Source organism: Rhamphochromis sp. 'chilingali', assembly GCF_963969265.1.
Source record: "Rhamphochromis sp. 'chilingali' genome assembly, chromosome: 7".
Taxonomy (NCBI): domain Eukaryota; kingdom Metazoa; phylum Chordata; class Actinopteri; order Cichliformes; family Cichlidae; genus Rhamphochromis; species Rhamphochromis sp. 'chilingali'.
The window spans coordinates 1,114,928-1,128,898 of NC_137934.1; the positions used below are offsets into that span (position 1 = coordinate 1,114,928).

The 13,971-nt window shown below is 41.4% G+C and overlaps 1 protein-coding gene across 7 annotated transcripts in view; it reads right to left on the reverse strand.

The window, feature by feature from the left end:
* The window catches only part of fam163ab (family with sequence similarity 163 member Ab), a 47,572-nt gene continuing 33,601 nt past the window's right edge, over positions 1-13,971 (reverse strand). For 2 of the 7 annotated variants that reach the window (XM_080886966.1, XM_080886964.1), the window contains exons 2-5: positions 3,203-3,227; positions 3,057-3,078; positions 2,408-2,522; positions 1-2,060 (exon numbers count right to left, since the gene is read on the reverse strand). In XM_080886966.1, the coding sequence (XP_080743092.1) occupies positions 1,662-2,060; positions 2,408-2,500 (492 nt within the window). In that variant the 5' untranslated portion in view covers positions 2,501-2,522; positions 3,057-3,078; positions 3,203-3,227 and the 3' untranslated portion in view covers positions 1-1,661. Of the gene's footprint in view, positions 2,061-2,407; positions 2,957-3,056; positions 3,079-3,151; positions 6,076-13,971 lie in introns of those variants that run through there. The other 5 variants (XM_080886963.1, XM_080886967.1, XM_080886968.1 and 2 more) reach the window with 5 other exon arrangements.

Genomic DNA, 13,971 nt, shown 5'->3' on the forward strand with positions numbered 1-13,971 from the left:
TACAAATCTTTTATTTGTCAAAAGTTAACACCATTAAATAACACCGTTTTTGTATTCATTTGTGTTTTAACCACATCTCTAAAAATCATTTTCTTTAATATTTTTCAAAGATTACTGGTTAAGTAAAGAGTAAAATAGATAGCAGGTAATACAATGTCTAAATAATTGAATAATGACAATAAAACTATCGTAGCGGCAGCGACATGTCCACGTCGTTCAGCTCATTCCACCGACTGAAACCTCTGTACATATGCTGTTAGTTCTTTATTTGCTCGTGTTAGTTAATCTGGAGAAAACCAATTCTTTCAGAAGGTTGAATATGCACAGCATAATAATGGCACTGCAGTTAAAATTGATTTAATTATGAAAAAGTAATTAAGAAGCTGGTAATAAAGTCTGATTATGCACGGCTGGAGGAGAGGTTAGAAAAGTGCATCTGATTTTGTTCCTAAATACTTGGATCTCTCCAACATTCTCACCCCACACAGGTTTCTTGCTCTGCTTATTCAGGCCTCCGACCCCTGCTGTACACACAGATATCAAAACAACAACAGCAAATATTATCGCAAGCAACACAGCATCATGTAGAAAAGGAGCACTGTGAAAGGACGTACGCACACCTTCTCACCATACAGGGGAAAAACAACATGAATGTCAATGAATGTGGATATTTGCATCATTCTGAGAGCAGGAAGAGTGCGTAGACAAAACAGCACGAATCAGTAAATCCCTCTTTAAACACCCAGCGTGCATCGCTCCCCCTCTGTCACCAACGTTTTCTGGTTACTATTTACATTTCAAACTTTTTGCATTTCTGTCAGTAAAGAGAATTTCATTCAGTCCATTTCACGTGTCCCACTGCTGCATTCGGGGGGCTCAGGCATCCTTTGTTCGTTCACAGGTTTCCACATCAGAGGGGAAGCTCAAGCTTTAATGCTGCCGCCGTTTCTAAATGCTCACAGCGTGTCTATCTACACGTGCCTCAGCATCACACCTCACTGCTGGGCACAGCAATCCCAATATTACCCCCTTCACAATATCACCGATGACATGAAACTCGCTGAAAGGAGATGAAGAGCTGCGGTAGTTTGCATAGAGAAATCTCCAGTCGTCCAGCCTCCTCAACGTTACCTGAACGCCTCCCAGGACTACACGGGGCATCGTTTCTTGCAATTGTGATAAAATTGCTTCATACTTGCTACTTACCTCTTTATATTACTTCATGGCAGTCACTGGGAAGATATGTAGCATGAAAAAAATTATCCCACAACTTATCCATAATAGCCCTCGGTCGGTAAAGACACGGAAACAGTCGACAGTGAAGGAGTGTGTAAGCGTTTAGCCACACCCTTAATTCAGGGTTTAGGGACTTTAATCTACTGTGAATCGCAGAATTATTACTTTCTGAGTGAGCATGAAAATGTACAATTTAAGAGTATAAAGGAAGGAACTCTTTATAGTCAGTTTCATCTTCTCAGCGAACAAACGGGATAAAGGAATCTCCACAAACAGCCAGCCTTTGTTTTTGTTTAGTGGTTGTGTTAGTGGTGGTGCTGGTGTGTGTAAGGGAACACAGGGGAATCTGTGTGTGTAAAGGTCAAAGGTCAAGGAGGAATTTTCTTTTTTTTTTTCTTCTTTTTTCGTTAGAGAGGAGGGGGTGGTCACACTTCGGTGCTGATGGCGCGGGTGTTGGTGTAGAATTCAGGAGGCCGACCTCGCTGCGTCTCCCTCAGCAGGGAGCCTCGGACTGCGGGCAACGGCATCGACAGCGCCTGGTTGTCATAGTGCGTGGGCATGTAGGTGATGCGCTCGCCACCGTTGCGCATTTCATCTGTAGTGCGGATGTAAAAGGGCGAGTCGTAGGGTGAGCAGGTGGGACAGTAGCTGCGTCGCCCCCTGGTGGTTTTGGTGGGTTTGTAGGATTTGGGCGGCACCGGTGGCGACAGGGACAGCGGGGTGACGATGGGTCCGTCCAGGCCTGAGACACTGCAGGCGTTGCAGGCAAAGTGTTGCTGAGAGATGGAGGCGCTGTCAGACCCATTCTTCTTGCAGCAGTAGTACTGCAGAGAGAGAAGAAGGCGTTGCTGTGGCTAAACTCAGGTTTTCTGACAAATAAACATACACTGAAGAAGCCACCGGGATGCTCCCAGTAATAATTTCCTTTCAGTACAACTTCAACTGTTTCCTGTGTGGATTCAATCTATAGTGTGGCTCGACAACACTGCGTCTGTTACAGAGTCCAAAAATCCTATTTTTCAAAGACAAATGAATGCCTCATCTTCCGAGTCCTTTTTTGTGTCCTTTTATAAAGATATTGGGGCTAATTTCTATATTTCTAAAAGAAAGCAGCTCCACTGAGAAGCAGATAGGATGAACTATACAGTATAGTAAAGTAGTATAAACATACCTGGAGTCTACAATAACACAGCACGGCTATGATACACAGAAGTATCACTGTGGCCAGTATTCCTCCGGTTATGACAACAGTTCCAGCTGTCATCCGACCAGCTCTCCATCAAACTCTGAGACAGGAAATGCATTTAGAAAGAGCTTTCTCACTGCTGACCCGATATGAAGCGTGAAGTCATGCAAGTGTAAGGCTGCTCAACCTCTTCCAACAGTATAATAAACAGTGAGGTCTATCATTCGTTGGGCAACGACACATTTGTGGATTCTCTACGTCTGTAATTCAAGTGTTCACCTTTAAATCAATTTATTTACTCAAAGTATGAACATACAACTTTAAATTAGGATATTTACAACTACAAGTAAACAATAACGTGCACAGACGTATAGAAATGAAGTCCTAAAATTAGCATATTCATCAACAAAGTCCAGTGTTTAGAAGCTAAAATGATTATTTTACTTTGTGCAAGTATTAAAATCGAAGCAACTTTGACATAACTTTGTGTAACTTTGTGCAGGAACTCAACGCCAAATGCACTGATCCAATTAGCTGAGACAGAGTGGGAGAATTTTATGTCAACAACATAAAATTATTTGCATTGTGGCAAACGTGATATTACAATCACACGTACAAGTGTTGATATACTCACGTTCAGCAAAGCTGCTTAACACCTGAAAGGAGACAAATAATAATAATATGAGACAGACGGACGGACGGACGGTGAGACAGACAGATCAAACTTACATCAGAAGAGTGTTTGAAATGGTTAAAATCAGGTCAAAGGTGAGGGCTCACTTTATCTCACAGGCCTGCTGTATCTCTGAGGAGACAGAGACAGAAATGTTAATTGTAGTAACTGTTTTCTTCCACAAGATGGTACCAAGAGTACAATAAAGCTCTCACAGGGGACAGTGGCTTGTTACAATTAACAGGCCTGAAGGAATGACTACAGTCACTACGAGTGAAGAAGAAGAAGAAGAAGAAGAAGAAGAGAAAACAAAGCAGAAAAGAAGATAAGAAAACTTCATTGTTCTATCAGAAAAAACACAAATATTAACAAGAATAACAGCAAATAATGTAAAGTGGCAAATACTCCTGCAAACAACAAAGATTATTTGTTGACTACTTCACCAGATAAAAACGGTTCAATAAACTCAAATACATATGATCGCATCATAACTGTGTCCCCCTTTTTACCTTCTTTTTTTTTTTTTTTTTTTAAATGACATCAGAAACAGCAGTATGCGACATTACGTGATGGCAGAGCTTCAGTTCATCCTTTGTCATTTTTTTTTTTTTTTTTTTTTTTTAATAAATAGGACAGGGGGAATGAATGAGAGAAAGAGGGGGAGAGAAAGAAAGAAAACCAAAGGGGAGAAGAGATGGTGAGAAGGGGGGGGAAGAGAGAGAAAAAAAAAAAGAACTCCTGGGTCACCTGTATGGAGAAAAAAAACAAACAAACAAAAAAAAAAAACAGAGGAGACAGCAAACAACAAAGAGCAACATAATAATAGAGAAAACAAAGCACCATCACAATAAACTAGCTAGTCATAGATATCAATATTTACTAAATAATAAACGATATTGTGCAGCACGCAAGATAGACAGCGCACAGTGTGCTTTGAGGCAGCAGCCAAGAAAGCTTTAGTCCGCGTCTGTGAATACCCATGTGTGCATACCTGTGTGGATCAGCATGCTTGCATTCCAAAGGTTTCTCCATGTAATGATCTGCTAGGGAGTGTGGGGGGGCCACAGCCCCGTCCTCCAGGGTGTGAAGCGGGTGTGGAGGAGATCAAAACTCCAGACATCCAGAGGCCCCCAGAACACAAGAGACCATGGAAGACCAACAGAGGGGCAGCTGCGCCACTGTCCCAGAAAGAGCTGAGGAGAGTCCCAGATGAGGGCTCGCCCAGCAGCCGCGGAGCAGAAGTCAGGGGGAGTTGCAGTGACGCGCCCGTGAGCTCCGCCGGCCCCCAGCTGTGCCTGAGTGACCGGCACCCCACCTCCAAAGGGGCCCGAGCGAGCCCCAGGCCCCAGGCCCCGACAAGCGGCCGCCAAGGAGTGAGCCGGTGTGTACCCGGACGCCCACCCCCAGACACAAAGAACCACCAACACACCGACACCTGAGGGAGTCCGCCACCGGCAGGGGAAGTGGTGGTGGGTGGAGATAGGCCTCCAAACCTTGGAGGGCCTGAGGTGTCCCCAGAGAGGTGGCGTCTGATACCCAACCTGACATATAGACACAGACATACAGGCACACACAGACACAAACATCCATTCCCACCCTCATGCTCTCATATGCACTCACTCCACACTCAACCAACGTGGAGACAGACATAAAGAGACGCTGTACACACGATCACACTCCCCAAGCGTACTCTACAAACCGGGTCTAGGTACCCTTGCCCCTGGAGGGGGGAATTGCACCCAGACCCAGGTGGTGTTACCCTTTTCCCTGCGGTGGGGAGAGGCAGACCACCCCGACTCCGCAGCAGCAGGGAGGCCCCACACCCCAGACCGCAGTCGGACGGCCAACTCCTCCTACTAGCCCTCCCGCTCCAGCAGGCCGCTGGATCAATAGTTCAGTTTCACTCTAAACAGCCAGAGAGACAAAAAATGAGAAGAGCACTGATGTTTGAACACATCAAAGTCTAAATCGTCACACACATCTTCTCTCTTATCCACACTGGAAAGCACACACACACACACACACACACACAGCATTATGGGATAGCAGCAGTAAAAGTGATTTAGCAGCGATGGCCTCGACTGGTCGGGGTTTGGGTCTGCAGCCTGAGGCAGGTCCAGGTGAAGTAAAATCTATGCCTGCTGATAAAAACATGTCCATCCTGTGAGACGGGTGGAGGCAGGAGATGTTGGTGAAGGGAGAGACAGGAATGCTTTAATGAATTTAAAAAGAATACAGATATGCTACTCGTGCTACGCTCGTGCATGACACCCAGAATTACTCCTGACAATTCTGCTGTTTGACATGCGAGTGGATTTATGTGTTTGTTTTTCCTGTAAATGTAATATGACAAATCATTCTTCTCAGTGCACTTTAACAGAGGTGCAGATAACAGTTAGCTCACTGGTGTCTCATTCATCAGACTTGTTTTTGCATCACATGCTGCATATGCCAGAAGACTAATGCAGAGACTCAGATCTGAAGATCATTTAGGTCGTGTCTTCACCCTGGTCTCAGTGTTCCTAATAATAATAACAATAATAACAACAACAACAACGAGTATGTGTTAGTCCCTGTAGGGAAATTACTCCTCTGCATTTAACCCATTCACCCAGTGAAGCAGTGGGCAGCCACCAGTGCAGCGCCCGGGGAGCAGCGTGTGGGGACGGTACCTTGCTCAGGGTACCTCAGGTATCCGTTCAGTGGGTTCAAACCCCCCCCCGACCTTCCAATCACGGGGCAACCACTTTACCTACTGAGCTATCCTGGTCCCTGTTTCTCTCTACTGTCGTAATTAAGGTTAAAAAGCACAAAAAAGTGTAATCAGGTATGTTTAACCCTTTAAAGCTTGAATCATGAAATAATAACCAGAATACAGCGTTCCCTCGCTATGAAGCGGTTCACCTTTCACGGCCTCGCTGTTTCGCTCATTTTTTTATGTGTAATTTTGAAGGCTTTTTTGCGTCCTGATTGGCTGTAGACCACTGTCAAGCAATCTCCTCCGTGCCGTGTCTCCTGTACAGTACAGAATGCGTTCTGGGGGCCTCTGGATGTCTGGAGTTTTGATCTCCTCCACACCTGCTTCACGCCCTGGAGGACGGGGCTGTGGCCCCCCCACACCCTCTAGCAGATTATTACATGAAGGAACCTTTTAAAAAAACAAAAAACAAGCGCGTCCATGCTCACAGGTGTACACACGGGTGATCACACCCACAAACTACACCCTTTTTGGCTCCTACCTCAAAGCACACTGTGTTCTGTTGATCTTATGTGCTGCACAATAATGTTTAACATTTAGTATTTACTGTCATATTCCCATATATCATTGTGATGTTGTTTATTCTATTACTCTTGTTCTCTTCTGCTTGTTTTCTTTTTTCTTTCTCAGCAGGTGATCCAGGTGATCGATATATGCATTTTTTTTCTCTGCCCGTTCTGTTGGTTTTTGTCTTTTGCCCTTCTCCCCCGTCCCTCTTCTCAGCTGTTTCTCTTTCCCTCTTTCTTTCTCCCCTTCTTTCCCCCAGTCAAGTCTGTCCCGTATTCAGTAAGTGAAAATAAAATAAACAATAAAAGGTGAATCAAATGGACCATTATGGCAAGGCTGGGATGGTCAATTTGGTAAAGTAAATCCATTGGGCATCTTTCTTTGCCTTTAGACAACAATTCTGATGCAAAAGAGCCAAACGGGACAGGCCAAAAAAAAACAAAAAAAAAAGAAAAAAAAACAAACAAAAAAACAGAATGCGTTCAGCTTGTCAAATTTACATAAATCTTCCATCGCTAGCAGCGTGACTCTTTAGTGCTGCACTGTATGTTTGTACGTTTTCTCCCCAACACACACAACAATGCAGATGAAACGTTTTGCACGGTCAAAGGCTCCTGCAGTAGCACCCAGAAGGCAGAGGAAGATGCTAACCATCGCACAAAAAGTTGGACTTCTGGACATGCTTAAGGAAGGTAGAAGTTACCGTATTTTTTGGATTATAAGGCGCATTAAGCAAAATAAAACAGTCAGAGAAGTCAAACTTTACTCAACTCATTCTTCTTGCTTCCTCTACTTCTGTACCATTGATTCATTAATGATTCATTAATGTTGAATTCTCTGGCAGCTGCTCTGTTCCCGTGTTGTTGGCCTGAAAACAGGGTTTGATCTTTGGCTTCATTCTATAATCCTGGACTTATTTTTCTATGAAGGTTTGAACTTTGAGAGTTTAAACACGAGATAAAGTGTGAAAATGTTCATGTCTGTCTGAGAAAAGAGTATAAAGTGTGTAGTGACGGGTTTGACAGCCTTAAAACATCTATAATCATTGTAAAAAAACAGAGCTGTCACCTATCATGGGTTATTTTTAGAACATAACTCCCGCGATACATGAGGGGCCGCTGTACTTTTTTAAAGTGGAGCGTTTACCTCCACCAGTCTTTAAATGGTTTTAAATTCAATATTTATTTGCATTTACAAGTTTTAATTTCCTATATCTGACATTTTTCTTTTCCAATTTATATCTTTAAAATGTATTGGGCAGTTTATTTTTAAAAAAAAAAATCACACTGATGATGTAGAAGTCTCACAAACTCAAAAAACATTGACAACAACAAAACTTCATGTAACGAATATGATACAGCAGTGGTTGTGGCTGGTTTTGACGACAGGTGGATGTTCTTTTATCTCAGCATTTATTGTCCTCAAAGACATTAAAGAGGAAATTCAGGCTTTTCAGTCTACAGGAAAACGGCTTTCTGAGCAGGCCTTTGTAAACACTCTCCAGGTGAGAGCCCTGCAGAACCAGGCTCAGGGAGGGGCGGGGCCATCTGCTGCGACCGGCTGGGGTGAGAGAAGGAAGACAGGATAAAGACATGATGTGGAAGAGAGACAGATGGTAAATGTGCGCTCTTGGTACATTTACATTACATTTTTAAATTTTTTCTTAAACGAGAGTAAAATTAAGGCTACCCCAAACTGAGTGATGTCCCTGGGTCTACAGCCATGCTTTAAGCACAGCCACACGAGCCAGTAATTAGCTGATGATTAGTTGGCCAATTTAATCTTTAAAACAATTTAAGTAAATGGCCTATGATAATAAATTCAAAGAAAGAAATGAACATTTTTACAACTCGTCCACACATCCTCAGAATTTTTAAATCATTTTCTCTCCCAGCTGTCATAGGACAAGAGGCAGGGAACATGGCAGACAGGTCACCAGTCTGTGAGCTTGGGAGAAAATTCACTTATATGGGACACTAATTGAATGAGAATTCCGGAGCCTAAAAGGATTGCAGCGAGTCAATCCAGTCCAAAGAAGGAAAAACAAACAAGGAACTGTTTCCTTTAAAATGATGACGTCATCTTGCTGGTGATGGAGCCTTGAATAGGCTGCGCATGAGACTCCATTATCAGCAACTTCTGGTATGAATGTGTGTGGATGTATGCATGTGACTGGACTGTGATGGATTGACGACTAAAAGTTTTAACTGACTTGATACTGAGACAAAAACGGTACTGACTTTAGGATTAGTAGATGTCCACGGACAATTCACCCAACCTGCAAAAGAAGGGTGGATGTTTTGTCTTGCTTTGTTTTGTTTGCAAGAACAGAAGAATGACAGAGACTAAAGGGGGAGGCTTTAGCTTCACTGCAGACTTAACCCTTTGGTTGCTAATTTTGAGTTACTGATGTTTGCATTAAGAAATTTGTGTTTTAGTAGCTGCGTTTTAATCAAGGTATCACATTATATTGTTGGGAATGTTAAATGCTAAAGTGAAGAAAAGGTTTGATTCCACTCATGACTGAGCATGTTATTTTTAACCATAGTGGGTCACTGTAAAGAGTCAATTAATTGTATAAAGAAAAAACAAACAAAAAACCCTCCACCGAGGTCTATGAATAACAGGGGAATGATAGGCAGCCACACTAAAAATGGAGATATGTAATGATAAACACTGGTCCCCGTCTTTTGGGTGCTTTCTTGAAGTACTCAAAACTTTAAAAGTAAGATAAAATAACAGGGGCATGTGCTGAGGGGTGGTGCTGCACAAGAACAAGAGTAAAATAAAGAAAATATTGTTTTTAGTTTCGAGAAGTGCAAATTAAAATGTACCATTACACTCAGAGGATCAATATGAAGCTTGATATTTGTTAATTTTGAATGAAGTACATGACTGGTGACTGTTCTGTCCTGAGCTTTTGTTTTTACAGCACCCGCTTGATCATACCAACAGTTTCTCGCCACCGAAGAGGGGTACTTGCAAACAAAAATAAAGAACGGGGAGGAATATCATCAAAACTGGAAAAAGGTAATCCCCAAAGGGGGTGATAACGCCATAACTTTCACTTATGGTCAAATTCTCAAAATTTGACCCCGAACTCGAAAAATTCTTAAAACATTTAGAGACAAAGTGGAGATTTAGATAAATATAATGTCGTAAACCACATAAGGATGAAGTATTTGATTCAATAAGATGGTGAAATAACAAGCAGCAAAATGTTGATCATATTAAGTATGTTTATTCAAGGGTGCAGAGAAGATTATTATTATTAAAGACAACAAATGAAATAACGAAAACTAGAAGTGGAAAAATTTGCGTTAACGGTAATAAAATCAAAACAAAAAGGAATACTAACTAAAACTGTACTGAATGTTCACAAACAACTAAAATTAACTAGATTTATAGCAAAATGTGTTTGGTTGCATTGATGTGTGCGTGCCCTGCAATAGTAAAGTTAAGGCAGTACGTTAGTCGAGTCGTCTGTGTTGCTGCTCCGTCCACGCGCAGAATCAGGTCAGGAAAAGTCGGGAGACAGCGCCAGAATAGAATTGAGGATGATTTTAATATGACTGTTTTGTAGACATAACAAGAGTCTTGTAGTGGAGAGGGACATAATGACCTCCTGAGACCCAGAGAATAAGAAAAAACAGGGAGAAAATATTTTCGTTTTTTCTTTTTTCTTTTGAATAAATCAAGTGTTATTAAAATAACAATCTCAAACGATGAAGATCAGGGACCAACCCAGAAGTCACTGACACTTCACTAGCCGTAAACTATTGGTTCAGGAATAAGTGATGGCACTGAACTTTCTATTTCACAAAAGTCAATTTATTTAGGATATCTGAGGAAGTACTGATTTTATTTGGAGACACAAAGGAACATTTGGCACTCCCCTCATCTCACATCTGTTTCATTGTTGCACCCAACCATTCTATAACTGAAATGCCTTGGACTGTTAACCATTTCAGGCAAGTGGAGTGAACCATATTTTGCTAGACTCTCATCGGATGGGGGCTTCCTTTTATTGATCTTTGGAGAGAAGTCTTCATTACTGGTACTATTCAGGTCTTGCTCACAGGTTTGTCCCAGGATTCTCAGCCAAGAGGAGCTTAAACTCCAGGTACTGTGAGTTCTTTTCACACATTGAGATCACTGATAACTTTCAGCAACGACGTGATCTTGTAGAAACAATTAGGTGTTATGGATTCAACTATAATTGCGACTCTTATTTTTTCTTAACTGGAAAACATTTCTGCATTTTACCCATATTTTATTTTTAACTCAAAATCAAAATTCCAGATTCTACTACATGTTGGTTTTGCACCAGATAGGATGACAGATTTCAGGTGGCCCTGTGGTTTTCTCTGTTACATGTGCCACTGCATCTCGATAATCTTTGTGTGGCTTCTAGTGGGTCCTGACCCTCTCATATTTTGAAAAATCTATGTTTGAATCTCCCTCAATAATTGTGTTAAGAATTCTCTCCGCCTTTGTCAAAAGTTGTCTATTAGGAAAAAGTGAAATAAATATAAATATAAAGTCCCAATGTGTAGAGCACACATTAATAAATTAGTCATGTTCCCTGTGAAAGTAAATGAGCCTAATTCTTAAAGACCCCTCAAATTATTTACTAGATGTTTATTTTTTGAATAAAATAAAAATCTGAGTTTAACAAAACATGTTAAATGTAAATATCAAGATTACCTTTCTTTTTCCATGAAATGTGCTTGTGGGCACGCCAGCCATTTTGAAAAGGTGGGCAAAACAATTGGCAAGGCCACACCCCCACACATGTGATATAATTTTAAAGGTACTGTTGCCCTCTCTAAGAAACATCAGGACTTAGAGAAGTGGCAAGTAGAGTATGCGAGCTACAAGCAAAAACTAAAATGTGTACTACAGTGCGCAAAAAATGAATTACTGGGTCATCAGGGGGACATGAGGGACATTTATAAAACTAAAAGTCCCACTAACCTTAAAGTGCACTTGAAAAGCTCACACAAGAAGGTTAACCTAGCTTACCTAGAAGACCTCATCAGGGGGAGCACACTCCCCCTCCTTGAAGGGCTCCCCCACTCAGCCCGCATCCCCAGAAAATAGCTAACCCCAGATAAGGCAGCGTGATGTATCCCGAGACAACAGGACTGGGACATCTAAATAAAGGTGTGAAACAATCGCCTTCAAAAGGTTATCAATTGACTTCAACCAAAATTAGGACCACACGGTGCGGCAAGTTAATAGTGATTAGTCTCAACACCCAGGGATAACCAGAAGAGCATGATTGATATGATGCAACTGAGATTTTGTTACACTTAATTTTTGTAAAACACAAATAAAACTAAATTGAAACTAAGGATTTTCAGAAAATAAAAACTAGACTAAACTAGCAAAGAATTGGTAAAAACTAATTACAACTGGTAAAAATTGAAAATCTGGAGTCGAAACTAAATAAAAATAACAACTAATGGAAATGGCGAAAAGTTAAAACTCTGGTGCAGAGATTGGCAAATCTGACCAGGAAACGTTATAAAATGGATTGTCAGGATAGTCAGCGTTAAAGCCACTTTTGACAGTCCAGACTAGGATGGCATTGGACATCTTCGGGGCGGAAAAGGGTTGGTGTGACCAGGGTGTGGTTTGGCTTGTTGTATGTATATTTGAGATCATATGGCTCTGGATGGACCAGTTACCAGGGCATGGAAGGAGGACAGACTCATTAAAGGAGGAGAAGGAACTTCCTGGGATTGGAGATCCTCTGGGTGAGTGGTTGATTAAAAGCATGCATAAAATAGAAGTTATCTGTTGTTATTGATTGGTAATAGATTGATAATTGGCCACATTTACAGCTGTATTGACTTGTTGTGGACGTAGTCGACTTCAGGTTTAAACACTTTAATTAACAGGTTGAAAATAGTGACATTAAAGGAAGAGTATGCAGCGCCACCCTGTCAGACGCCAGTGATGGTGGAGCTCACTGATGAATCAGGTGAGCTGGATTCATGGCTGATTCAAAACTAAGATCCCCCTGCTGTGGTCAGAAAGGGGAGAAAAAGGGGGAAATAAAATTAAGAATAAAAGAGGCATTTATAAACATTTAGGTGTCAAGTGAAACGGGACAAAAGGGGGTGTTTTACTGTTATTTTAATGTCAGCATTATTATTGTATGAGAATCATGCAACAAGCATTGCATCGATGATCATTTATTGAAGCTTTTGACCTTATACTAACATCTGTGTTCCTGTGATTGTTATAACTTCTGATGAATCTTCTATTTACAGGTGTTAGGATAATGATATAATTTTTATTGCAGGTGTAACCATGATCATTTTCATACATATTGCAACTTGTTGCTCATTGTGGAGTTGTGCTCAAGTTAATAAGGGTTAAAAGCTACAGTCAGCGCGAATGTCTGACTGATCTATTGAGGGGAAAGGCTTCGAGCATAGAAGGCCGCACGCGCTTACAAAACACTGATATCATGTTATTCTTTGTGATCTTTTCTTTAATTATGTCTTTAAGGTTAGTTTAAATAGCGGCAGTTAATTAAACGACATTTATTAAAATATTAAATACCTGAGTCAGAACATTACACGCAGATCACCTTAAGAGTCTGGGAAACTTTGTAGCTGCCTAACTTTTTTGAATGTTCTAGCTCCGTTGATTTGACACATTGGAATGTGTCAAAAAAGGGGGGGAAAGTTGAGCTTTAACATCAAACAAGGATTATTTGAACATTTTATAACTTCATTTGTGTCTTTAATAATTTAGGAATGGTAAAGCTTAAGCTAATAGCGGTCCGAGAAGACGGACCTTTTAGAGAATCAGTGAAAAAGCATAAACTATCACTTTCATGTTTAATCATTACTCATTGAAATGAACTGAATAGCGTTTAGAAGATTTGTTAATTTCTTTGTCTTTTGTTAAAAAGAGGGGTTTCAATAATTTTCAGACACACCTTGCAAATGTGCTTATAATGAGTTGGCACCTGGTCTCTTGAAGGTCATAAGCTTCGTTCGGCGTGATTGTCCGGACTGATATATTGCAGGTACTGACTTTGAGTGCAGAGGGCTAAATGCAAACACGCTTACACACACATAAGATATGATTAGAATAAGCCCCTGGGACATTCTGAATGTTTTAGACCAATTCTGAATCACTAGAAGGTCAATAGATAACAACATTAGATTATTAGGGGTAGGAAGAGAGGTGTTTTGGTTTTCTGTCTCTTACAGAGAAAGGAACAGACACCAGACGAGGTCACAGAGATGCAAGGATCCTCCGTAGCAGAGACAGACACAGTGACTGCCGAGACATCAACTGGGTCCAAGGGTCATGGCGTTTGGGCTCCAGCTAGTCACCATGAAAGGATGGATCCCATAAACACAGCAATAACCATGAAGGGGTTGGCGGAAATCCGGGAACACCAGACCAACGAAGTTCGAGAGGCTTTTGGGCAAAAAAAAAAAAAAAGGGGGGACACCTTCCTGTTCCTTTTTCTGGAGGATACACAGATCGTTGTTTGAAATCGGGGCAGAATAATCCCCTGATCTGTGCCACGACTGAAGGGTTGTCTAACCCCTAAGGTTGAAGAATGAAGAGCAGAGGATC